At 45.3% G+C, this 25,064-nt stretch overlaps 1 protein-coding gene across 5 annotated transcripts in view; it reads right to left on the bottom strand.

The window, feature by feature from the left end:
- Positions 1–24,851, bottom strand: part of LOC308060924 (tumor protein D52-like) — a 128,170-nt gene extending 103,319 nt beyond the window's left edge. Inside the window, exon 1 of one of the 5 annotated variants that reach the window (XM_080380245.1) lies at positions 24,698–24,851. In XM_080380245.1, the coding sequence (XP_080236371.1) occupies positions 24,698–24,719 (22 nt within the window). In that variant the 5' untranslated portion in view covers positions 24,720–24,851. Of the gene's footprint in view, positions 1–1,866; positions 2,524–24,697 lie in introns of those variants that run through there. The other 4 variants (XM_080380242.1, XM_080380243.1, XM_080380244.1 and 1 more) reach the window with 4 other exon arrangements.
- Positions 24,852–25,064: the final 213 nt, after the last annotated feature.

The following is a 25,064-nucleotide window of genomic DNA, read 5'->3' as shown; positions in this document are numbered from 1 at the left end:
GCAAAGGACTCAAAATTCAGTCATTTGGTACTCTGATTGCTATAACCAAGTTTAGCTGAACAATTTGCATCTCAAACTCTTAAACAGAGTAAAAATGTCATTGGGGGGGGAAAAATGGGAAGACTTATCTAGTATTATGAAAATGTAACTAGTTTTAATGTCAGTTTTTAGGTGTCTGTATTCCTAATACTAACATATTATCCCAGCAGTTTATTAGATCTACTTATATGACCCAAATAAAGACATGAAAAGGTTAGTTGATTAGGACTCCATAGACTACGTTTAGGGAGACAGCACTTAAATGCCTATTATTCTTCCAGGGTAGGCAAAGCATTGGAGTCATTCCTGGTTTGGCATTTGCTTTGGTTAGTTTCAACCAAAGTTCGTGCCCTATTTTGACCAGAGGTTCCTACCTCTTTCTGGCCTGAATTCAGAGATCAGCAGTAAACATTAGCAGTTTAAGGAAGTAGTGGTCATTTCAGATGAGCAGCCTTTGGGGTGGGGGAGGGTTAGCCTTCGCAAAGGTTTATCTTCAGACACATTCTCTGTGAGACACTCAGAATGAGTATTTTGGCTGTCACTATACAGTTGGCAAAGCTAAAGAAAAAAGGCGCTTCAGAGTTCAGGAGAACAAGCTGTTACAAGGTTTAAGATCACTCCAACATTTGAGTAACATACAGTGCTACAGAGGATATTTATTTTGCAACATATAAGAAAGATCAAATTGAAGTGCTTCCCATTTATCTCAGTGAAAAAGGCAAAGTAAGACATACTTCTTCAGCTCAGGGGAAAAAGTTCTTGGGCTTCTCCCAAACGCTAATCATACATTCATTCAAAGTGAATGAAAAAGGAAAAAAAAAAAAAAGCCCAGCAAAGGTTAGTGCTTCTGGTGATGCATCACCACCAGATACAAAGGACTGCTCCCCCCTGCTTTAGAAGAGATAGGAGATACAGTAATTGCAGAAGTGAAAGCTGACCACTGTTTCCCAGAGGCCCCAGTTCACAAATTCAGAGGTTTCCTTTAGTTCCCCAAGGGATGCACCTTTCTTTAAGATTTTTAAGAACAAGCCCATTAAATAAAAAGTCAATACCTTTGTAATTTTGCTTTGCCTTGTCACACCTGAAGTAGGACTAAGCTTTCTATATTTTTAATTACTCTGGAAGATCATGTCTGGCAGCACATGATGGAAAGGAAAGGTGGTAAAACCAGACTAGGATGCATTGGAGGGCACAGCCATAAATGTTCTGTACCATTTACTAGCTAGAAACTAGTAGGGTTAAGCACTAGATGGACACTGCTCCAGCACAACACACAACAGCCACTTCCTCAGGGGAGTGCAAGTACAGTTAGTATCTGCAGGCATAAGATTTACAGCATTTTAAATACTAGGTGGAACATAGTAAATGTTTTAGAGGGCATTTTAATTAATCAGTGTATTTTCAGTACTAAGGCAAGAGCAGACATTAGACTATCCAGTGCTCTGAAGTCATACTAAGTATGCAATTCCTACCTTCTCCACAAAAAAGCTAATAGTCAAACTAAGCCAAATAGTTCAATCTTGCAGAAGATGTGCTTTTGTTCCTAATTTTTTGGGTCACCTTGTTTTCCTTTCTGCCTTTCTACTGAATTAAGAAGTATCAAATAAGGTAAAGCTGGTAAATGCATAGCATGAGATACTACCTACATGACACACCAAAGCTAATAAACTACCAGAGTTACAGCAGATCAGCTTTCACCTTCATTTACACTGGTGTTTCAGCCAAATTTTATAGATTCTTAATTTGAAAAGTTCCTTTTTACAGATATTAATCTAAGTTTTCCATCTAGAGTTTTTTTTTAAAAAAAAAAAAAAAATAAGAAGTTACCAGACTTCACCAGTGTAGGCGATCCAGGTGGAGAAAGGTTTATGCTAGGCGACAGGTAAAGATAGTTTCGGTTCACTCCAGCATTGAAATCGAAGGGTGATTTGTAATCCTCATACAGATCCATGCCAGAAAATTCAGAACGCGCAGCCATCCTCTTCTTCCACTGAAATGCTCATCCTCGCTTTCTGGGTGACCCAGACAGCAGGATTCAGAAACCCTCTGTTCCTTCACATGACCACTCGCTATACCTCCTCGTAAAATTGAGCTCTCTTATGCCTCTGTTAGATTTGATAGAGCTGTCTAGCAAGTGATTTCTTAGCCATCTTGTAGCTGCTGCTGTTTACACGGCACAAAGTTAAGTTCCTGTAAAGCCGGTGCTGGACTTGAACAGACCGTTCCTTTAACAAACATTCACAGCACACCGTTTGTGGCTTCTGGGAAAGCCTTGGTCCTCTGCAGAACTGCATCAAGAATTTTCAATGATTTAAGTAAAAAAAGGTCAGCTGACTGCAGCTACACCAGGATATTCTTAATCTTCTAGGACACAAAAGGATTACTAGCCATAATCTATCCTATATACCATCTGTGTAGGACTTTTTCCTCTGATTAATGGAAAATTCTGTGTGCGTAACTACTTCTCCAGCTGCTTCTGCCAGTGTAATTATCAGTAGCCAGAACCCAGCCTCTGCTGCCCAGGTATCACGCTTTAGTGTGAGCTCAAAATAGAGGAAAGCAGCACTCATCTCTGAAGGCTATGCTATAACCACCGTCTAGGTTTTGTAATGAACATGCTAATGTGCACTATGATTTTTGCCCATGAGGCTAAACATATGCGAGAGGTTTTGGGGTTTTTGTGGGTTGGTTTTATTTTTTGTTTTATTGGGTTTTTTTCCAAAAAAGATTACTGAAGTGCACTGCCCTATATCCCTGGTGCTTCAGCCAGTGTCATTCAGAGCAGCCAGTTACGCCATGAACCATTAACACTGGAATGCATTGTCCTGATGAAATGTATTCATGTTTTGACACGTATACCATGAAGAAAGATCAACTTATGTAAACCATCCGACTTCATGCTGGGGGTACAGGATTTAGCTCTGGGAAACAGAAGTACTTCTTACCTAAAAGAGGCACTCAGCACAGTTTTGCAGTGCTTCACTATTTTCTTTTTTCCCCAAGGCCAGCTTCTTTCACTGAGAAACAACCTTACTAGCAGTAAGTAGATTGCCCTTACAGCTGAGCAACAATTTCCTCTCAGCCTCACACCTCCACCTCGGCTCTTCACTTCAGCCTGCACACAGAAAAGCATAACCAAATGGAAGTTAATCTTTTTCTCCACCATAAGAGTGATGTTTTAAGACAGAGACAGTCAGAGGCATCACACCACCCTCTGCTCAGTGCTGCAAAAGTGAAGGAGCCTTGCAGCATACCCAAGTCAAGCCTCGACAATGTGTTCCCTGGAAGAAAGCATACCACTTCTGAAGTTTTAACTTCCCATTTCCACTGCAGTCTGTTCCTGTGCTCACTGACCTTCCAGCTAATTAAAGAACACTTCCTTTAGGCTGCCGACCTACACTGGCTTCTGGTCCAGATTCCCTGCAGTCTCATGACAATGAGAGTGCCAGAACCAGAAACACAGGTCTCTGCCATCTTCCGAACCCACTGAAAAGAGGAAAATGCAATGCCCCTCTGCATTTCCGACACGTGACTGTGGCATCTGCCAGAAATACTACAAAGTTCACCTGACAAAGGTCAAAGCTTTGGTCACAGATTCTAGTTAAAGCATCCAGAGGCAGCAGAGAACTAACATAGCTACAGGGATAATATACTCTCTATTAACCACACACGCTAGTAAGAATAGCTACTGATTCTGGTTTGCAGCCTTCCCTCCTGTAACTCAGCAGACGGGGACTGCATTCCCTGCAAAAGGCTTGGGCAGTAATTGTACTAACTGGATTAGACAAAATGACAACTTATCAGATGTGGCACACTGGAAGAGCTGGGTGTGTTCTACTGACACTCTCCCAACACAGAAAAAGTGTGAAAGTAAAGCTACCCCCTACAACTTTTCCCAACCCCAGAGAATCATTCAATGTAACACCAGTCAATGCTAGCACGCTACAATGCCTGAAAGTAGCTACCATAGGAAAAAGAGCCCTTACAAAGATTTGCTCATCCCTGCTAACAATCAGCACTACCATCTCCTGGCCAAGGGCACTTACTGGAGTCAACACGTATGTTCTTGTAATTTACAGGAAACTCTCTGCATTCAATTTTACCTCATACCATCCCTTCAAAGAAATCTAGTACTCTTTTGCATCTTTATTGTGCAAAAGTTGGTTTCATCTCCCTAGAAACATCTGGATTGCAAATCTGAGACCGCTGACCTGGTCTGTCATCACCACAGGAAGCGCATATGGGCCAAACTCTCTGACACATCTTCAGTGTAGTTGCAGACACAAGTACAGGACGTTGCCCAACGCTAGAACATAACTTCGGCTTACAGGGAAAGTTTGCTGAGTTACAAGCCCAAGACTCCACATGAGAAGCTGAATTCTGCTTTTGCCCTGGCTTACGCATAACCTGAGCATGAGCCCAGAAGTCATGCAAGATGATTCTCTGTTTTTTAGAAATATTACTGTCCTAAGATCCCTGCCAAGAGAGGGCCTTTGCAAGCACTCCTTGCTTCAAACTACCCTCTTTGCTCAGATTAATCTACCTTATAGTGGCCATACAGCTGGGTTGTTATAGCACCTCCCAAACAAGCTGCCTAAACACATCAGCCTCGGCTCTCTTACTTGCAGGAGTTTACAGGACCATAGCTCCTCACTTACTCTCAGCTACACATCCTACCTGGTTATAAAGGAAGCTGTCATGCAGAACAACCTTCTTTATCACCTACGGAAGTTTGACAGTCTTCACGCTGAAGTACAAGCCAACCTAGCTGTAAGAAGAAAGGACTGCAGTCTACCCTACCAAACCTGCTGTAGGACAACTTCTAGGCTACCTGTCATTCCTAACTCATCCACTTCAGGCAAGACAAGTACTGCCTTAGTAGCTGTAACAGTTTATCTGCTTCTTCCCCAGTAGCAGCTTAGCACACGCAGGCATCCCGGGCAGAGCAAGGCAGAATTTCCCCTATACTGCCTAAAGGCAGACGGAAGAAGATAGGTCCTGCTAGCTGTTAGTGTGGCACGTTTGGAGGAGGAATTAATCTCTCCAAAGGACTTTCCAGATTAAAGTGATGGCCCCAAGGGAACAAAGCAGGATGGGATGACAGATGGCAACCACATGGAACTGAAAAGAAAGTTTTTGCTCTGCAGCATGAAGCTTTTTGACGAGTTTTACAGCTCTCAGTCTGAACGTAGCTAGGCAATGGCAGGAACCAAGCTATGTCTGCACTATGAAAACAGGCTCATTATGAGGCCTTCCTAAAGGGCCCTCCCAGGGCCTAAATATCCCACTGCATGGCATTCCTCCTCACTGCTCATGGTAATTCAGAACACATGCAGCTGGCCTGAGGTAAAACTGAGGCTGTAGAGCCATACCTTCCTAGATGTACTCTGCCTTCCCAGTGCAAAACATACATTTTAGAGCTGTAGCTTAAGTTTAGACTTCTGTTACGTGGCTTAGAGTACTTACTGTGATGCTCAAGTATCTTTGATCTTTGCCCTGCATACTAAATTCAATTGTTAGAGGTGTACCTTAGTAGTTACTGCAGGTATCAGCTGCAAGTCAGTACCTGAAGCCCAAGGATGCACCTGCTCCACAGACAAGGAGCAGTGAGATTGTGCTCACTATGTAAGAGATTAAAGATTTTTCTGTTCCAGAACAAGTACTCATTTGGCCTTAACTTGGGATAACTAAGAGATTGGTACTGAAGCCATCTATGCCATTTTAGAAGCTAGTGTTTGAAAGACTGGCATTGAGGTAGATAACTTCTGTCAAGGATGCTTGAACCAATTACTGACAAGTTCAACTGAATGTCACAAAGTGGCTCAGGAAGGCTGAGCAAGCCTCAGCAAAGTGTTACCATTACAACTCCTACCATTAATCATGTTGTAATCTCCTCTGTTAAGGTTAGAGTGTGCTTAAAGCTTTTCCAGGTAACTATTTAGCACCAACAGCCAACACAGATTGTGCATGGCCCGAATCAAAAGGGACGGACCTTACTGCACAGCTAGAAAAGACATTAAGTTTGAGCAAACACTGTTAAGCAGGTATTTGCCTTCCAGTCTCAGACACTGTTCTTTCTTCAGATACCACCTGCTATCCAGGTCAGCAGCTTCCACCTTAGTCCAAGGTCCTAGCAGCAATTTAAGTAAAACAATATAGTATTAGAGCACTTCTACCGTGTTGTAGCTAAGCAAGGATAAGATGTTACGGCAGCCTTGGAGAGAAGGAAGCTTTTCCCACATTTAGGTCTAGCAGAACAATAGTTTATACATGAAAAAGTTATATCCCTCTTACCCTAAAGAAACCAAATCCAGTTCAAGTGTGACTAAATACCACCTCTGGGCTTTGAAGAAACTAAGCTATGTATCCAGTAGTGTTTCATACAAAGAGTTAAACTCACAATACAAAGGCTACTACTAATGCCTCAGAATTAGAGTACAGACACTACCCTAGCACAAGATCCAAACAATACTTTGGATAAAGCTACCTGAACGAATCCACAAGATCCGTGCATAATTAAATCAGAGTTCTGCTGCTACACAGACACCACCTTCACCATCCTGGACATCCTGTGTTTGTGTCCTGTTTAAGCACAGAGAGACCAAACTTGTGTGCCATTGCCCATACTTTTGGAATGGCTACCATTATCCAGCACTTAATTCAGCAAGCAAAAGAGGATGGGGGAAGATGAGGGGAAAAGTTTGTTGCCAAAGAGGGGGAAGAGACACTTGCTCTTTTTGGGAGGCATAGCAAAAAGATTCACTCTCTTGTTTCAAGGTTGACCGTTAAGATTCAGTTGCCTGCTCAGCCTGTACATGGTCTGAGTTTGAATATTCTACAGTCTGCTAACAAGCAAGACTGACTGAAGGCCTTCCAGTAACTGCAGCTGGGGTAAAGATTTCCAGCCAGGTCTTCCCCCACCCCATCTTTCCCAGGTAGGTCCCAATCAGGCAGCAACAGTCAGGGTCCTCTCCCCGTTCCAACCGAGTTTTACAGGGCATAAGCCATTTTAAGAGCTATAAAGCTACTTAAGCATCTTAAGCCAATCTAGGTTCTGTGTAGCATCATTTTGATCTTCAAAGTCTTACCAGTTTACAGACAACTAAAGCCTTTCAGCACCTGATCCAAGGCCTTAAAACTGCATTAAGAGAGAAAGAAGCCAGGTAGCAATAGGACAGAAGCCCAAACACTAAGCAAGCCTTAAATCAGTACATTCATGCTCCTATTCCCATATTGTGCTCTCTCTGCTCCCCTTTAACAGCAGATAATGCTTTCAGGCCCCGAGATTTATGCATTACATGAATGGAGCCACACAGCTATACCAGTTCCTGAACAGTAAGCGTACAGGCTTCTGCAGCCCTGTTAGTAATAGTCAGCAGACTGTGGTTTAAGGGTTTAGGCATTTGCCATCTTCTAGGAGAGTCCAACTCAACACCACCATATTAACCTCCTTTCTTCAGCCTCCCCCGACGTGCTTCCTCTAGACTAGCTCTCCATGATGCAACAGCATTGTCCAGTATGATTCTTCATATAGAAATATCTTCTCCAGCATTTTCTTGACTAAATGCTGCCTTCACTTACTCAAAAAAAACCCCAAACCACCAACAAAAACCCAACAACCAAAAAGCTCAAACAAACAAAACCTTCTTAGAATGATCAGTATTATCCCAAGATGTATCACCCTGCAACACAAACACTTTTGAGTGCTACGGTTAAGGATTACAGGGTTGCTAGTACTGCTCTTTTCTTAAACCGAAGTCTCAGCCCACAGCCTTTCAGACAGCTGATGTACATCTTAGCAAAGGCAGCAGTTCTGCTCTCTTCTCCTCCCAATCCAATTATAAACTCAGGCTCATTTCCTGCAGTCTTGTGAGGGAATAGATCCACACTCCAGCATATTTTGCCACTGGACAAGCCGATACCACAGTAAGACTCAACCCATTCATATCAGACAAAAGTCTCTGCATTTGCACAGGTTCTCCACCACCAGATATCTGCTCCAGCACTGACAAGGTTTTCATTAGGCAGAAATCCCAGACTTATGGCAAAGTTCTGTGTCTCAAACAGCAGCCAAAGCAGCCACATCTGTCAACTCCAGCAACAGCAGGTGAAAAGTGTTTCCAGACTATGGGAAGAGTCCAGGACAAAGGACACAGTACCCAGCACTCCAAAACCAGTGATCAGGAGGGGCACTGCATTGACTTCCAAGAAGTCAAGCCAAACTCTGCAAATACACAGAAACATTTCCCAGTGAGATAAGAGTGTTAGAACAGTCAGGTAGATTTTAGAGGAACGTATTTAGTTATTTGACTCAGCCACTTACCCCAGTTACACTGCCATTCTCTAGCGTCTGATCCCTGGCCAGAGACTGAACTTGTCAAAAATGCTGAAGAGACAGTGCTGAGCTGCAGCCAGACGACAGTTGGAAAAAGATTAGAAAGAAAAGGCAGTACTGCAGAAAGGGATTGTTTTAAACAAAGTTTTAGTATGTAACATTGCAATCTAATTAAAAGTTTTACTTGAGTGACTTTGATTGGAGTAACTCCCAACCTCCCTTGGAAGACAAGTCTGCTCTTTTGCACCCTTAAAGCAAACCTTCCTCTTCAACACTGTACCTCAGAGCTTCTATTTCTGAAAAGCAGCTCCAGAAAAGTCCACCATTCCCACACCACTGTATCAGGTCCCACCATGACAATGATACTGCAGTTTTAAAAACACAGCAGATTTGATTAGGCTGTAATTATGTATTAGGCTGAATCATGTACTGTGGTATCTGAAAGGATAATCACTAAATAAAAGCATCATCTGTAATCTTAGCAAGCACTTAGTAATATGACCCAAAGCACCTTAGTAATACCAGCAAGCACTCTCCAATGGCTGAAGTACACACTAGCTCCCACCACATAATTACCAAGGTCGTGCCTGGATTTGGTGTAGCACAGAATTTGCACCATTTACTATTGAGGACAGAAGTACAGAGTACAGAAGCACCTAAGCAGCACAAAATTTGATGGAAGCAACATGGCTTAGAGTATGTACTTCACAAAATCCATCCTTGGAGATATTCAAAAGCCATCTGGACATGGTCCTGGACAACCGGCTCTAGGTGGCCCTGCTTGAGCAGGGGGGGTTGGACCAGATGACCTCCAGAGGTCCCCTCCCACCTCAACCATTCTGTGATTAAGACAACAGCTGTACAAAGTCACAGGCTGCTCACCCAGATCCTCCAAGGTCTGCAACCCTGAAAGAGACAGTTCAGGAACACAAGCGAGTCCCGGTGTCCTGCCCCATAGGAGGTCTGTGGCCAGCCCTTCATCTTATGAGTTAGATTTGCAAATACCTGTCTATTGACAGAATGAAGTTCAGTTTTCTCCTATCCTTTCTAAACTGAGGTATGGGCAGAGACTTCGCAAGAGACTTTGCACTTCCACGCATCTCCCCAGTGTACGGGAGTATTATGACAGCTGACAAGCAAGGCAAGTGCATTTACAACGGCAGAGACTATTTTGATTGCAGTTAGAAGTCTGCAGGGAAAAGGTAGTGATCAACTGGGCCAGATTCTGAGGGGGGAAAGTCCTGTATTTGCGTAGGAGGGACTGGCTTACATTTTGCTCACAAGAGGAATGAGCAAGCAACTTCTTGGGCCCCACACGATTCCAAACCTTTAACACAGAAGAAGCTCTTAGCAAATACGTTTTATAAAGCCATCCGCTACTGCTTGACCCCGCCTTCCCCCGGAGGAACATGAAAAGTATGCCTCTGCATCAGGAAGAGTTCACTCTTGTATACAAAGAAAAGCTTGAAGTAGACTAATTAGGCATCAGTGTCATTACACTAAAGCTACCTTATATCAGGAACCTCTCTTCCTCTTACCCTTCAATTATCTGTTAAACAGAGCCTGGGGAAACTAGTCTGAAGTCTTTTAATTTCCTTCTCAGTCTCCTCAATTTATTCCTCACCACTCCAGTGCAGCATCCTTTATTCCTCCAGCAACTTTCCCTAGTGCTTGCTCTCAGGTTCTCCTAGCAAAGCTCTTCAGTCCAGACAAAAGCTGGCACAAAACGTTCCAAACATGCGTTGCTTAAGCTACATGTAGTTATTCAGTTATGTGTGACAGAAACTTTTGGCTTAATAATGTAACATGTCGATGGCAACCATCAGGTTGATATTCTCTTCTCTTCTGAGGCCTTGACTAACCAACTTTAAATCTTAAACTGGTGCTTTCAAATAAGTGTAATTGCATAACACAAAGTATAATTTCTCCAACACAAGCAATCACAAGTAGTAAGCTGTGTAGAAACCCTATTAATGTTTTTGCACTTTCCTTATCTGAGAACATAGTGCAAAACGTCCATGAAACTGCAAAACCTCGCTTAACTAGAAGAAGTGCACTGGTACAATAAATATGCAATCATACGTGCCCCAGAAATCTCTCAAGTCATAAGAACACGCTACTGATCCTCCCTTCCTCAACCAGTCAAATCACACCTTTAGACTAGCAATGCTTTTTGCCACAAACCCTTCAGAGAACCAGCCTGTCCATGAGGTACTTCAAAGCCAACAATAGACACTGAGGCAGTTACATACCTTATCTGAGCAGATGAGCCCATAAAGTATGGGCTCATCTGCTCAGATAAGGTATGTAACTGCCTCAGTGTCTATTGTTGGTTTTGAAGTATTACTGTATTACTCATTTACATTTCTCACCCACTGCAGCATTTTGGTGAGCTCACCTAAACATAAGAAAGGCCCAACACAGGAGTACTAATGGCACACCAACAGATTGCTGGTATGAAGAACTCTTGCACATTGATGCAGCGGTTCACTATTACTGGGTATCTCTCATTTGAAAACACAAAGTTGTGTTGTTTTCTCTGCAGCATCGAACAAGATACATTACCTATTCCTCTACAGTCCAGCATTTACCAGTCACCCATCCAACCACGCAGTGCTTGAATTGCCCTATTCCAGATGGGGTTTGGCTGCTACTTGCCCATACTGCTACAGGGCATGCCCAGCTGGGCAGCACCAATTCCTGCAGTGCTTCCAAACTGATCTGGAGCAATGGCTGTCACTAGCAAAGGGACCTTGAACCACATTCTGCCAGGGCTGCAAATTGGTCAAACTCAAGACATGGGGCTTGAACATTTCTGCAAACTGCTCTTAAATCTCATTTAAAAGGGAGAATTCTGCAACTGTGCACGCAATGAACCACAGGCAATTCATTAACAAGACAACTGCACTACTGGCTTATTTTTTTCTAATATAAAGCAGATAATGCACTACCTTTAAGGTATTATGACCACTGAAGTTTCCATTATATTAATAAGTACTCTGAGATTTTATCTGATTGGTATGTCCTCGAATGACTTTTAATGCTGCTTGAGCTGAGTAAATCCTGTTAAGAGACATTTGCTCCTACTCCAAGTCAGACTAGGGCAGTAAATTAAACTGTTAGCCTGGAGAGATACTGCTGTCACACAAAAGCAACAGACAGTCACAGAACACTAATCACTCCAAAAGCAGAGGAAAGCAAGGAAAAGGGTCAAGAAAGTTTGTCCAGAGATTATTCCCTACAAAGAGATAGAGCTTTCAAAGATCTCCAGGTCCTAGAAGAACTTGAGCATACCTCTTTCCATCAGATCAGACTTTGGACACAAGGCATCACGTTCTGCCTCTGGGTGACACTACAGACAATCTGTATTTGCTTTTCTACAGCCTACACAGGTTCAGATCAGAAAAGTACTAATCTCTCAAGATTTCCAAGCAGTAGTCATATATTTGCTCATGATCTAATTGTGTCCCAGTCCATTCTATACAAAGGTAAATTTTCCTATCATCATTATGCTTGGATAAACTGATTTCCAGACTCCTCACGTTTCACAGTGGTGTAAATAGAACAAGTTAAAACATTTTACTGAAGTATATGAGTAGACAAATTGTAAAGACACATCTAGATGAACATAAAGTCAGGTAGACGTTTTTCCTGATTCTGGTACAGCCAGCATGATGGAAACTACAGGGAGAGGGAAGAAGTGCAGTGGGTTTGAAGGACTGAAATTTGAACAGCGTGTCTTGAAGGAAACTGCTTCAGCTCTAGAAGTTGGGCAGGGGAGAAGGGGGGGGGGGGGGGGGGGGGGATGTGTTTGGTTCTGTGTGGTTTGGGTTTGGTTTTTATGTTTGGTTTTTTTAAAGAAAGCACACCTTCACTGCTTTTAGTGAGCAGTTGGTCCAAAACTGCACTGCACTGTTTCTACAAGTTGCCTCCTCACAGTATTTGACCAAGAACTGAACATCACTGCTAACTCTAAGAATAAAGCTTTGCACTGCTAAGTTCAGCATCATTCTCTATTGCACAAGCTAACCCATCATATACCCCATTTCACAACTGTAAACATCAAACAAACAACAAAAAAACCCCACCAAACCAAAATCATATATTCATAGCCACTGTAAGTACTGGACATGTTCCAGTCTGAGTTTAATGGAATAGACTGTTAAACTTTTCAGATTTGATGCGTAAGGACTGGTCTAGCTGAAACCCAGCAGGTTACTGTTACATCACGTTTGGCACATCATAGCTCATCCATCAGCACAGAAAACACTCGGAATAATTCAGAGCTTAAATAGTTACTAATAATGTAATTCAAAATTTTTTTAATTCTGCATTGTCATATAAAAACTGGACCAGGATACTGAAGAGGTGAAAGTCCAAGCACTGACTTGCACACTGCTTGTTCCCAGCTGTCAATCCTCTAGCATGCACATTTAGCTAGGAAGCTGTGATATGGCATTATTATTAAGGAGCCATCACACCCCTCAGAAATGCTGCTGCCACCACCTTGCATGAAGGCGAAACAAGACCTCTCTAGTGACACTGCCTTAAAACAGGCAGATTATAAAAGTTTAGTCATTTTACCTGAAACTTGTTTTGTCCTCAACTTATCGGTTCTCCCTCCCTAAGAGCTTAAATAGTCTTCTCACCTCCTCTTCATGACATGCAGAGGTCTTCCTTTGACTTCAGTATCCCCTCTTGCCATTCCGTATTTTCACTTTCTCAAAAGATGCTTCTTGAATAGGCAAGTACTTTTCATTAGGGATGGGAGGGAAGTACATTTCTGTGATTCACCAAAGTAAAGTTTGTTCTCGAGTTGTAAATAAAAAACAGAATCATATTAAAGACCTCATGTACCAGCATGCTAGAATGGAATTTAAGATGATGGTAAATTTATTCTGGTAAAGCTCTCCTTTTTGCTGTTTACTCCAAAAACACTCCCTCATCTCTACAAGAAACACTCAACAGGTTGCTCTGATGATTCCACTGACATTTAAGTTGCTTGCTTTCTTATATAATCTTCAAAAATCTTCCATGCCAGAAAACATGCTCAGTGACAGGCATGCAAGCCAACTGAAACCTTTCAGCTTCAGAGCACTAATTCCAACAGTTTTCACTTGCTATCATTTAGAAATATGCAGAAACTAAATCTCTCTGCTCACCACTGCTCTTGTCAACCCTAGCATTCATCTGCAATCCACACAGAAAGGTATCAAAGCAGGATGTCCGAAAATACTCTTCAAGGCTAACATAAGTTTCTCAATTAAAGATTCAGAAAGTGTCTGTGATTTATCATAGAATGGTTTGGGTTGGAAGGGACCTTTAAAGGTCGTCTAGTTCCAACCCCCTGCAACGAGCAGGGACAGCTTCAACTACAACACGCTGCCCAGAGCCCCATCCAATCTGACCTTGAATGTTTCCAGGGATGGAGCATCTACCACCCCTCTGGACAGCCTCCTCCAGTACTTCAACACCCTCATCATAAAAGGTGTCTTCCTTGTATCTAAGTCTGAATCTACCCTCTTTTAGTTTAAAACCAATACCCCTCCTTGTCCTATAGCAACAGGCCATACTAAAAAGTCTGTCCTCAACTTTCTTTTTTTTTTAAATATTGAAATATTGGAAGGCCACAACAAGGTCTCCCCAGAGCCTTCTCTTCTCCACACTGAACAACCCCAACTCTGTAAGTCTTTCCTCAAAGCAGAGGTGTTCCAGCCCTCTGATCATATTTGTGGCCCTCCTCCTCACCCGCTCCAACAGGTCCAGGTCTTTCCTCTGATGAGGACTCCAGAGCTGAACGCAGCACTCCAGGTGGGGTCTCACCAGAGTGGAGTAGAGGGGCAGAATCACCTCCCTCAACCCGCCGGCCAGGATTCTTTTGATGCGACCCTGGAGATGGGTGGCTTTCTGGGCTGTGGGTGCACATTGCCGGCTCACACCCAGCTTTTCATCCACCAGTACCCCAAGTCCTTCTCGGGGCTGCTCTTAACCCGTTCATCTCCCAGCCTGTACTGATACTGGGGGTTGCCCGACCCAGAACAATTTGCAGGAACAAATTATACACTTAATGCAAACAACTTACAGCTCAGAAGCTGATATTAAGCAATGCACCCAGAGAGATGCATTAAGCAAAAAGGTCACCCCTGCTGTTCCAGTCATGCTCTCAAAGCACCGACTGCCTTTCCTGCGGGACTGCTGGACTGTTAAAACCAAAGTCTTCAGAACCACAACTCATGGAGAAACATACTGAACAAGTACTCCCATACACACTCCAGCAAAGCCATGAAACTCTTGCTTCTTTACAGAATCACCCTGTACTACCTAACCAACCTAACCAGAGGGCAGTTTGTGCGGCACTGCACATGGTGGCAGGGCCTTGCAACATATGCGGCATCTCTAGCAGCTGTTACCTGCCTTGTGAACTTCTGGGGTTTTCCTCCCTTGATGGGAAACACCACTAAACAAGTTTATATCGAACAGCAGCACTGGTTGCTGGAACTAAGTAATAAAGGATGCATTTGCAGTGGACACACTTCTCTGAACAAATTAACCGATGGAAACAATGCAGTCCAAAACTGAATTCTGCCCCTATTATTAAATAATCAGAGATTCCTTCAGAAAAGAAAAACACAGTTGACTGAGTATTTAGATATTCACATGAAGAGCAGGAAAGCAGGACTTGTTTGTGTCTAGAAATCAAGATCTTATTCAAAAAAAGACATGCAGCCACTGCATTTTACTTTTCCAAGGAAGTTTACTACTACATCCTGAGTATTCACACTCGTTCTGCTAGACTGAGTAAAGTGCTAAACATGTTTTAGCAAGGCACCAAACCCAGAAAGGACCATTATTTATACTGAGCTGCAGCCCTGGCAGAGCATCAAGATCAGTAGACAAAACTCAAGGAGCAGTTCACAAGATAGACAGGTCTCACCACTGTACCTCAGCATTTGCTAGACATGCATTAAGAAATACAAATGTACTTCAGAAAAGACTAGTATTTAACACTGATTCCTAAAAACAGTTATTTGAGTGGTAGCAGGGACTGTTTATTCCTTCCTCAGTCTTCAGATGAGGAGGTTTAACATGGGTGTCCTGAAGACACCTTCACTGCAGTTAAGTATTGCTTTATTGGAGAAAACAGCAGTAAAGCTTTAAAGTCTTCCCCTCCTTCCAAATTACTGCACTTAAATCATACAACAGCAGTAGCCAGCTAGAAGCCACACTAGAGTTCTCAGCAGTTAAGCTACATAAATTAAAGGCCAACTTCTATGGAGCACTGGATCCCCACACACACATCCTTAACTTGGGTTTGGGGTGTGCGTCCCCAGCCCAAGCTTTGGGCCGAGGTCCCCACACATCCTGGGGCAGGAGCTGGTGGGAAAGATATAATGCAAGGGTCCAAACATGGCCCAGGGCCTGGGAGACGTACAACGCCAGATCCATGCTGTGCTCAGTAAGATCAGGGATGAGCAACTGCTTGGCAGGCAGCAGCACAACCCCAGCTTGCCATTTCAGACTCATCACCCACCCTTCTTCAGATGTCCAGACAAATTATCTCTGCAGTAACATCTGCTCCCTGTTCCTTCAAGTGCCTCTGGAGGTAGTGACAGACCACATGCCAACACTCTGCATATGGCAGGTGGACACATCCAGGATGCATCCCTTGCTCAAGGATCCGTACATTACCTACTCCAGGCACTATAGCTGTGCAGCACCTGAAGAGTCTGCTCAGGCAGCAGACACAAAGGGCTGTCACAGTCCAGAAGACAAGAAGGTAAAACAAATACCTGCTAGGCAAGCGCCAGAGCAGTCCTGGGAGAAGAGAAAGACTCACTGCAGGTCTATCCTTTTACTCAAGATCAAGTGTCCTCTCGAAAAAAGGGTTTGGAGCCCAGCGTTGCAAGCAGCTTGTCAAGGAGATGAAACACACAGCATGAACGGTGCCTTTAAGAGCTCATGGCTCCAAGCAAAGCACATTGCAGTAAAATGGCCTGTTTTCCTTCTGCCAAGACAGTGACATCTGGCAAAAGGAAAGTCAATATTTAAATAAGGCTCCTTCCCCACCCAGTGCACTAGGCTGGTACTACTCCTGATGCTCCTCATCCCTGAGCACACATCAGCTGCTCAGCAAGCCTCTTTAAAGACTGCCTAGCACAGATTCAAGTGGTTTTATGGAAACAGCATGCAGTAGTGTGTGATCCACTCATGCAGACTGAAGCCTGTCTATGTTCAGGCATAAAACTAAGCTTCGCAAACAGTAATCAAAGCCCACAGAAGAGTCAGCAGTCTAGTTAAAAACAGCAATTGATTTGGGGGCTTCTGCTCTGCCTTCAGCCTGCTTCTCGAAACTCCTCAGATGCAGGCAAAACACTTTTGAACTGTGCTGAAGGGATTTGTCTTCTACAGACCAATACAGTGACTAAAGACCAAGATGCACTTCAGCCAGTGCAAGCTGTGCCCATTTCATACCCCTGACCCTTCTTTTTGGTTGGTCCTACCTACAGGACAGCTTCTTTAAAGATGCTTATAGGAAAGTCCTTGTACAGCTCCATTCTCGGAAGCCTGTGTGAGGAAAAGCAGGTGACATATCAGGACCCTAAACTACTCTGCAGAGACTACAGGGGACCAGAAGATGCAAGTTTATAGAAATGGCCTTCTTCAAACACAGCCCTTCCTACCAGCGGCTGCAGATGTCCACTATTATATGAGTATTCCCAGGGACTGGATTGCTGTAGAGCACTGCAACGATCATCAGACACTGATAACTCCTTTCTTTTAAATTCTGCTATCCTAATCAAGTTAATCAACTTTCTAATGCCATGATGTGATATACGTTTAGGCAGAGAACAGCCAAAGAGAGAGGAATCATAGGATTGCTTTTTGCTTATCTTGGGACTCCTGCTAGCAGTTTAATTAAAGTACTTTTTTCTAAAGTAAACAAAGCAAAACAGGCATGAGCAACACCACCAGGGTGCACAGCTGAAACAGTTTTACCATGCTAAAGAGCAGCTAAGAAGCATTACTCACAAAGCTTCTTTTTCACCTTTTTTTTTTTTACTTTTTTTCTCATGAACTGAGATCACTGCCAAGCATGGGCTCTGATCCTAGCAAAGCACAGGGGACGCACCTGACTAAAAACAATTACTCCAGCCCAGGCTGCCTCCCTTGGCACATCTTTTCATCTATATCCTGGGCTCAGGGGGCTCATGAAACTCCATTCCCCTCTAACTGCTAGAGAAAGGAAAGCAAAACAGGAAAAAAAAATGCTGCTCTGCCTCTGCTAGCCTCTCCCACCACCCCCAACAAGCTACAGATGCTGACCAGACTCTTTGTTATCCCACAATACCATATTGCCAATCACTAGTAAGAGGCCATAAGCTTTGAACCAAGTTTACAAGGCCTCAGGACCAGAGGTTTGTCAGGTTTACTCTGTCTGAACTATTCTTGACTTGCCTGTAGCTTTGTTTTACTTGGTGTACCTCAGAAAGTAGAACATGGGATGTGACAAAGGCGTGGTATAAGTAACAGGACACAGGGTCAACACTGGTGACCTTACAGCTATAAGAAAGTAATCAATTAGCAATGGAGATCTGCAGCTGAACAAAACTATTTTAGAGGTAACAAAGACAGCAAAGAAATAACATCTAACATTACATTTAAAGGCACTTTCTATAGTAGATCTGGATGCAACATGGAGCTCACAGGACAATAAAAGAAAGAGCAAATGTGTAAAAAGCAAATGTGAAAGAGGTACCCCAGTGGATCATACAGTGAGGAAGAAGCAGCCATAAACATCCTGTTCTTCCCAGCAAAGTAGTGACAACACTGACAACTTGCTATAATACACCAAAAATGTTGCTACCAGCCTCAGTGGCCATGAGAATAACACCAGGAAAAGGTGTAAAAACTAAGTGCATACAACATTACCTTTATTATTACCAAGACTTCATCTGCATAGTCTTTATCCATAGCAAGAGCTAAACTAATAATCATTCTTGAATTAGATTGCTAAAATTCCAGTTACACAAACAATAAATTATTTGCTTTATATACACACACACACACAAAGCATGCTTCCTCTCTGCCTATGAAGTTTTTAAGCATAGCACACACTTTTGTGCTTCTGGTAGGCTACAAGCAGGAGGGGGGCAGTTCAGAAGCCTATCACTCTAATCCAGGTGTGGCACAGCATGTTCCTACAGACCTCAGCTCTGCAGAAACTGAGTGTCCCAGGGTCAGCTAAGACAGGGTACACGTTTGCTGCAGCACTCCACTGTCAGTGAGAATCCAGGACATTTCTTGCTCTGCTCTCACACTCTGCAATAGAGAAGTCTGCTTGTGAAATAGGAAAGCTGCCTCTTTCAGTGACAGCATTCACACCATAATAGTAGTACTGGTTTCTTGCTAGATAGCTTCAATTTACCCCCTTTCTGTTCGGAAGCAAGTAACAGCACAATAAGCATTTTTCCACACACCACCATTCACTGGCAGCCAGTGTCCCCTCCACTGCACCGTTCCCCTGCCAGGACAATGGCTGCAGACTCATGCAGACAACTGCCATCCCTTGTAGTTGCAATAGCAGAAAAATCTGTCTACACCTCTGCAAGAGAGAAGTGTTTTCACAGCAGGGCACCAGTATTCAGTTACCCTAGCTCGTGGTACCACTCCCAAACTGCCAAAGTCAACACACTGCTGCATGTTCTTTCACCTCCCTTCACCCCAGGCTGAGGAGGAAGACGAGCAAGAGGAAATAGCAGAAGTGACACTGAACCTTCAGGAGAGATCCAGATTACAAGGTTATGTGCAGCTGGTCTGTTACTGCAGCCCTTTTCAAAAGAGAAGGCTTGTGGTTGAAAGCCTGCCCTCCAATACAAAGTTTTTGAGTGAAGGCTCCTAATCTTTCTGGCTAATACACACTCAGATACAAGGGACTTTGAAGATGCTTGTTACCTTTAACAGCAGAGAAAGCTGTCCCTCTGGAGTCTTAAATTGAAGCTGACACAGAGTGACAGTTTTGGCTGAACAAGAGCATTTCAATTTAGTGCTTAATCTCACTTAATGCTTGCTTTCCCTTTCAGGCACCCTTTGTTTGATATTTTTCTGCTTATTCACTGCAGGATATTAAAAGGACAAGGGTAAACACCTCCCTTCCTCCATCCAGCAAATCTGAAAACAGAAGTGCCCATATTGCAAAGACTTCAGTGTGGTCATCATCATCCTACCTGGAGGTGAGCTCTTAAAAACATGAAAATCCCCATACACATCAGATATCTGCTGCACAGGGTTCAGCAACCTACACTGTTGCTCTTTTCTATTAAACTAAAGATGAAGTTTTTTGGGTTTGTTGGTTTTGGTTTTTTCTTTTGAAAGCTGGTCAAGCAAACATTGGCTTTCAAGACGACTCCCTGTACTGGATCTGCTGCCATGGAAACATCACTTTAAGAGATACAGCTGATATCCTCCCTTACCTGCAGTAATGTCCAGCACCCTCAGAAATCAGCAATCCACAAACTGCTCCCTGATTTTATGTCGCAAATTAGTCTCCTGACTTAACACAAGACTTCTTGGTGCTGGCTGAGGGGTTCTCTCCCCATGAAAATTGTCCAGACCCCTTCCTATCAAAGGAGCAAATTGTTGTGACTGAAGAGGACAAAGCCTACCCAACACCCCAGTCTTTACAGCACTCAAGGCAGCCAAAGCAGCTTTTGGGGTGCCCTCACCCAGCATGGTCAGCATGTGACACAAACCATCAGAAGCCCCTACATGTGTTTCCCCATCACCCCGCTCCTCCCAGGACTACGCTAAATCTGGCTCATGAAGCAGAGGCTGTTAGTCAAGGGGTACTGTATTTAGCAACTGTAGAAGCCAAGAAAAAAAGAAATGCATGTACAAGATAGACAGGAGCAAGATGATGAATAGAAATAAAATTCCCAAGGCAGACTAGTGCAGTACGTGGTTACTGCCAGCCCCTCCAGATGGAAAGGGCTGTGCTCAGAAGTCTCCAGGCACAGCTGAAAGCAGTTCAGTAGCACTCATACCCAGGCCAGCTTCAGGAGAGGTGTTAACAGATGGCAGCCAACTTCAGCCATAAAAATCAGCTGTTCCCACTTCACCCACAAAGCACCCAGATCAAGCAGAGCAAGGCACTTGCCCAGGCTGCACCAGCACAGTTCTTAAACCAGAGCCAAGGCACAGTGCTTTGTTTTAAGCCAGCAAGGTCAGACCCAGCCTCCAAGGTCTCCCATTGCTTAGATGGTTGGTTGCAGTGGGTGAAAGGGGAACATAGGGGCTGTTCCACAGGGCTTCAAAGTGTGGGAAACTGGAACAAGCACGACTTGCATCAATTTCATGTCATTGCGATTTTAAAAGCCCTGAGCAGTTAGTTACAGCTTGGCCTCATCAGAGGATCAAAGGAAGCAGATCCTTAGATAAGCCTTCCCTACCCCAAAATGTCTGAAAGCAGCCTTTACTCTAGCTGGGTGAAGGATTGTCTTGACTGCATGTGACAGCACCGGTTATAGGGAACCGGGACAGAAGATCCACACATGCCACAAGCAACAGATTCTTTCCACTGCTGGAAAGCTGGGCAGGCTCCCTCCTCCACCTCTTCCTGAAGTGTGTTTGCGAGCATGAATGAAGAGTTTAAGCTATGTTTCAATGCCCAAGCACTGGAGAGGGCAGGAACAGCTGACACTGCTCTAGCCTCCAGCTGCCCACCCCACGCCATTCCAGCACCTCATTCACGCACCAGCTGATGGGGGAGGATAGCAATGCCAGCAACACCACCCTATCAAGCCAGGGCCCTCAGCCTGAGTTAGAACAAGACTCTCCCGCCCACACCCCCAGAATTTTACATGCAAGAGAGGGGAAGACTTGCTGCTGATCAAGGGACTTCTGATGTAACTGTTCTATTTTTTTCCTCTTTCAAGTCACTGCTACAGACACTCAGTTCAGTGAAATCATTCTTTGAAGGTCCGACAACAGCTGTCCACTTGTATTTACTTACAAGTGCTTGATTTCACAATTGTACATTAAGGAAAAAACAATTCTTATCTACAGTACTGCAAGTACCTAGTGATAAAGAAAACAAACAAAGCTGTAGAAAAAGGTGCAGCTTCACCCATTAGAACAATGGGGGAAGTCTTGTCCTACTGCCTGCAACAAGTAATTTCTACACAACGGGAGCATTAAAGTTCATTTTGTCAGCAGAAATGCAAGTCAAGGCTCTAGGAAAAGAAATGCTTACATACTCTCTCAAACAATCATGTGTAGTGTTTTGGGACTCTTAAGTCCCACAAAGCCAGAAGATTTTGAAAGACGCTGGATTACATAAGCAAAGAGCTGCTGAAGCTTAAGAGGAACCCCCTAAACACAATGTCAGAAATGCAGTATGACTAGATAACTGTTTGTGCTATGCTGCATGTCTTCATGGGACTGCTCAGTGGCACCATCTCCCTATTCAGAACACATCAGCACACTGCTTCTACTGTTGGGGCAGCTTCGTCCTTATTTCTCCAGTGAGTGATGAACTGTACCAGTGCTAACAGTAATAGCGGCAGCAAGCCAGAGAGAAACTCTTTTTGCAAGCAAAACCAGGTATACTAGTGGGGGTGGGGGTGTGTTAGTTTGGTTTTCTTTTTTTTTTTTTGGGGGGGGGTGGGCGTGACAGGGGTGGGAAGCCAGAATCTTTGTGAAAACAGAAAACACACCTGCAGTTATTTGTCCATTCTGCAACTGAGTCCACACAGTGGAAGACCAGATTTACATCTCTTTGCTGAAAACAAAGACACTTCAAATGAAAAATTGCTCAGTGGTTCTGATGCTGATGATAGTAGGCTAGTAACAACTATTTAAGGAATGCTGCTGTACCTGACCACTCACGAGAGAGTGAAGACTTAAACACATTATACACCTATAACATTAGCCTTGTCTAGTTTGGCTGCAGTCTTAACTATAATCTAGATTTTCTTCCCACCTCCTAACTTTAGCTATCTGAGAAAGCTGTCATCATAACAATGGAAAGTAAAACCTCTGACTCACACTTTTAAACAAATTAATTTCTGGTTAGAGGCAGCAATCCAGGATGTTTAAGCCAGCCCCAGAGACAGGACCTGGCAGCCTGGATTTTAGCCATGTACATGGCTTTGGTATGTAATACCATCTCATCAAGCACAATTTTCAATACAAGTACTACAGGGAAATGGGTTAAATAGCAGGATATTAGAAGCCATTAGTTGAACAGGCACAAGTGTGTTGGCTATTCTAGATTTTCCTGCTGTACCCACAGGTCTCCACCTCATCCAAAAAGGCAATAGAGGAAGAAGGTGTTGCACCATGTTTGCTCCATAACAGTCACTTACGTCACACTACATACACTATTCTGATACACAGCCTGAGGTGTGGTTCCCTCTTAATACAAAGCAGTATTTATATAAAAATTAGTTTAACAGCAAAACAAGCCTCTAGAAAGTGTCGGCATTGTCACTAAAGCTTTTCAGAAGATCACAGTATTTTACTTTCCTTTTCCAATAGAAGCTGTTCAAAACCGAGCCTGCAGTTGCAGTAACAGTGTTCGCCTTTTAATAGGCTCAAATACAAAGAACAAACTTCAAGAAAAACACTGAAATCTGTTAACGCTCCTGCAATTGGAATTAAAATACAGATCAAACCGACAGCTGTGCTGTTTTCTGGCTGAACAGTTCTGTTTGTCAGTCCCTAAGAACAGGGTTTGGGGATTTGGTTTGGTTGGCTTTTTCTGTTGCTGGTTTGAGGTGTGTTGTTTTTTTTTTAATTTATATATATTGATGGTAGACACAGGACTTCAGAATGGTTGAAGGAATCACCCTGAGGAGGTTCAGCCCCTCACCAGATTATCTTTTGCTCTGGCAAAGATAACTTGCCCTTTTTTCTTATATAGAGAAAGACAGAAGTAATTGATAATTGTACAAGTGTACTACAGCTGCCTCAAAGCACTTAAAACAAAAGCATGGACAGCTCGAGGCTGCTGCCTGAAGCAGCTCACCTGGCAGAGCAGAAAGCTGGACCACACAGAGTCAGGGGTTCCAGCACCTTGTATGCCTCCAACACCACTGCCGCTGCGAGTGAACACCTCCTACCACCCTAAGCATGCTCAGTGGGAAAATGCTGAACGCAATCAGTCCAAGGGTGTGGATGCCTAGCCGGGCCGAGCAGCCCTACCAGCTTACTCGAACAAAGTAGCTCGTTGACCCCAGCCAGCCTTGCTTCGTCCGGTGGAAAGCAGCCGGTGTCTAGTTCAGTACTACACCCTACAAAAGACTCCCGGTGGATACACAGATCGGTAGGACATACGTCATACACTTTTGTGGGAAAAGCTTTTACAGCCAGAGATCCTGCTTGGCCCACATTCAGGTCAGCCCTCATCAAGGCACCAACTACTCTCTCAGGCTGCAGCCCCAAGGTCAGGGTTTTAAATAAACTATGAAGTTTAGGAGCGCGCTGCCACCGCGGGGGCCAGGACAGCAGCCGCCCCCAGCACGAGGGCGCCGGCCCAGCACCGTCGCCTGCCGCGCCGACGGGGCCACACAGGCGGCCGCCCGCCCGAGGTGCCACCCCGGCCACGCTCGGCAGCTGGGGGGTGGGGGGGCGGGGGGGGCTGCCGAAACGGCCACGCCAGCTGCTGAGCAGCCCTGACACGCAGGGAATTCGGAGGGAGCAAACCCTACCAACAGTGCTGGTTAATCAAAAGTCGCACGCTCGTAAAACGAAAGCGGTCCGCCCTTACTCCAGAGGGAAAACAGAAAGTTTATTCTCCTCCCCAACCCCGGTGGAAGAGTCGGGGTTTACTGCCCGCGGCCCGGCGGCACCGCCGGCGGAGGCGGGGTGGCCGCAGCCGCGCCGTGCTCCGCCGCCCGCCCGGCACGAAGCTAGCACCCGCCCCCGGTTCCGCATTTCCCGAGCCGACGGCGTGACTGCAGGCGCAGCCCCGCCACAGGCCGGGGACCCTCTCCGGCACCGACCCCGGGCTCCAGCGCAGCTCCCTCAGCCGGGCGCGCTCAGCTCCTGCGGGGGACCCAAGCCCGCCACGGGAGTTACCCCGGGGGTGCCTTCAGCCCCTCGCCCAGCCCCGGGGCGCGGAGGGCTACACGGGCCGCGCCGGGCCCGCCGCCGGCTGGCGGGGCTGGGCAGGGCAAGGCGGGGCAGGTCCGGGCCGAGCGTGCCCCTGGCAGAAGGGCTGCGAGAGGAGCCCCCGTCCCCCCCCCCGCCGCACGGCAGCGCCAGGCACCGCCACCCGCCGCGCAGAGCCGCCGGAGGCGCGACGGCAGCCCCCCGCCACTCTACCTTGGTCCCTCGGGGGCTCCATGGCGGCCCCGGCGCCGGCCCCAGCTCGCCTCAGCCCGGCTCGGCAGCCGCCGCCTCCCCCCGCCCGCCGCTGGTTGGCAGCGGAGGCACCGCCCGTGCTCGCGGGGGCGGGGCGCGCCTCTGACTGACGTGCGGCGGCCCCGCCCCGCCCAGGTGAGGGCGGCCGGGCAGCGCCGGGGTCTCAGCCCCGCAGCCGGGGCGTGGCGGGGCGTGCCGGGGCGGGGCCAGCCCCCACCCGGCCCCGGGCCCGCAGCCGCTGCCGCCTGGCCCGGCGAGCCTGTAGTGTATCGGGTCCTCGCATCAGGCGCCCGCAGCGCTTTCAGTCCGGTACCGGGCGCCCTAAACC

Source organism: Falco punctatus (genome assembly GCF_963210335.1).
Source record: "Falco punctatus genome assembly, chromosome: 3".
NCBI lineage: Eukaryota > Metazoa > Chordata > Aves > Falconiformes > Falconidae > Falco > Falco punctatus.
The sequence above is the reverse complement of the archived record's forward strand: the minus strand, read 5'-3'. Positions and strand labels throughout refer to the sequence as shown.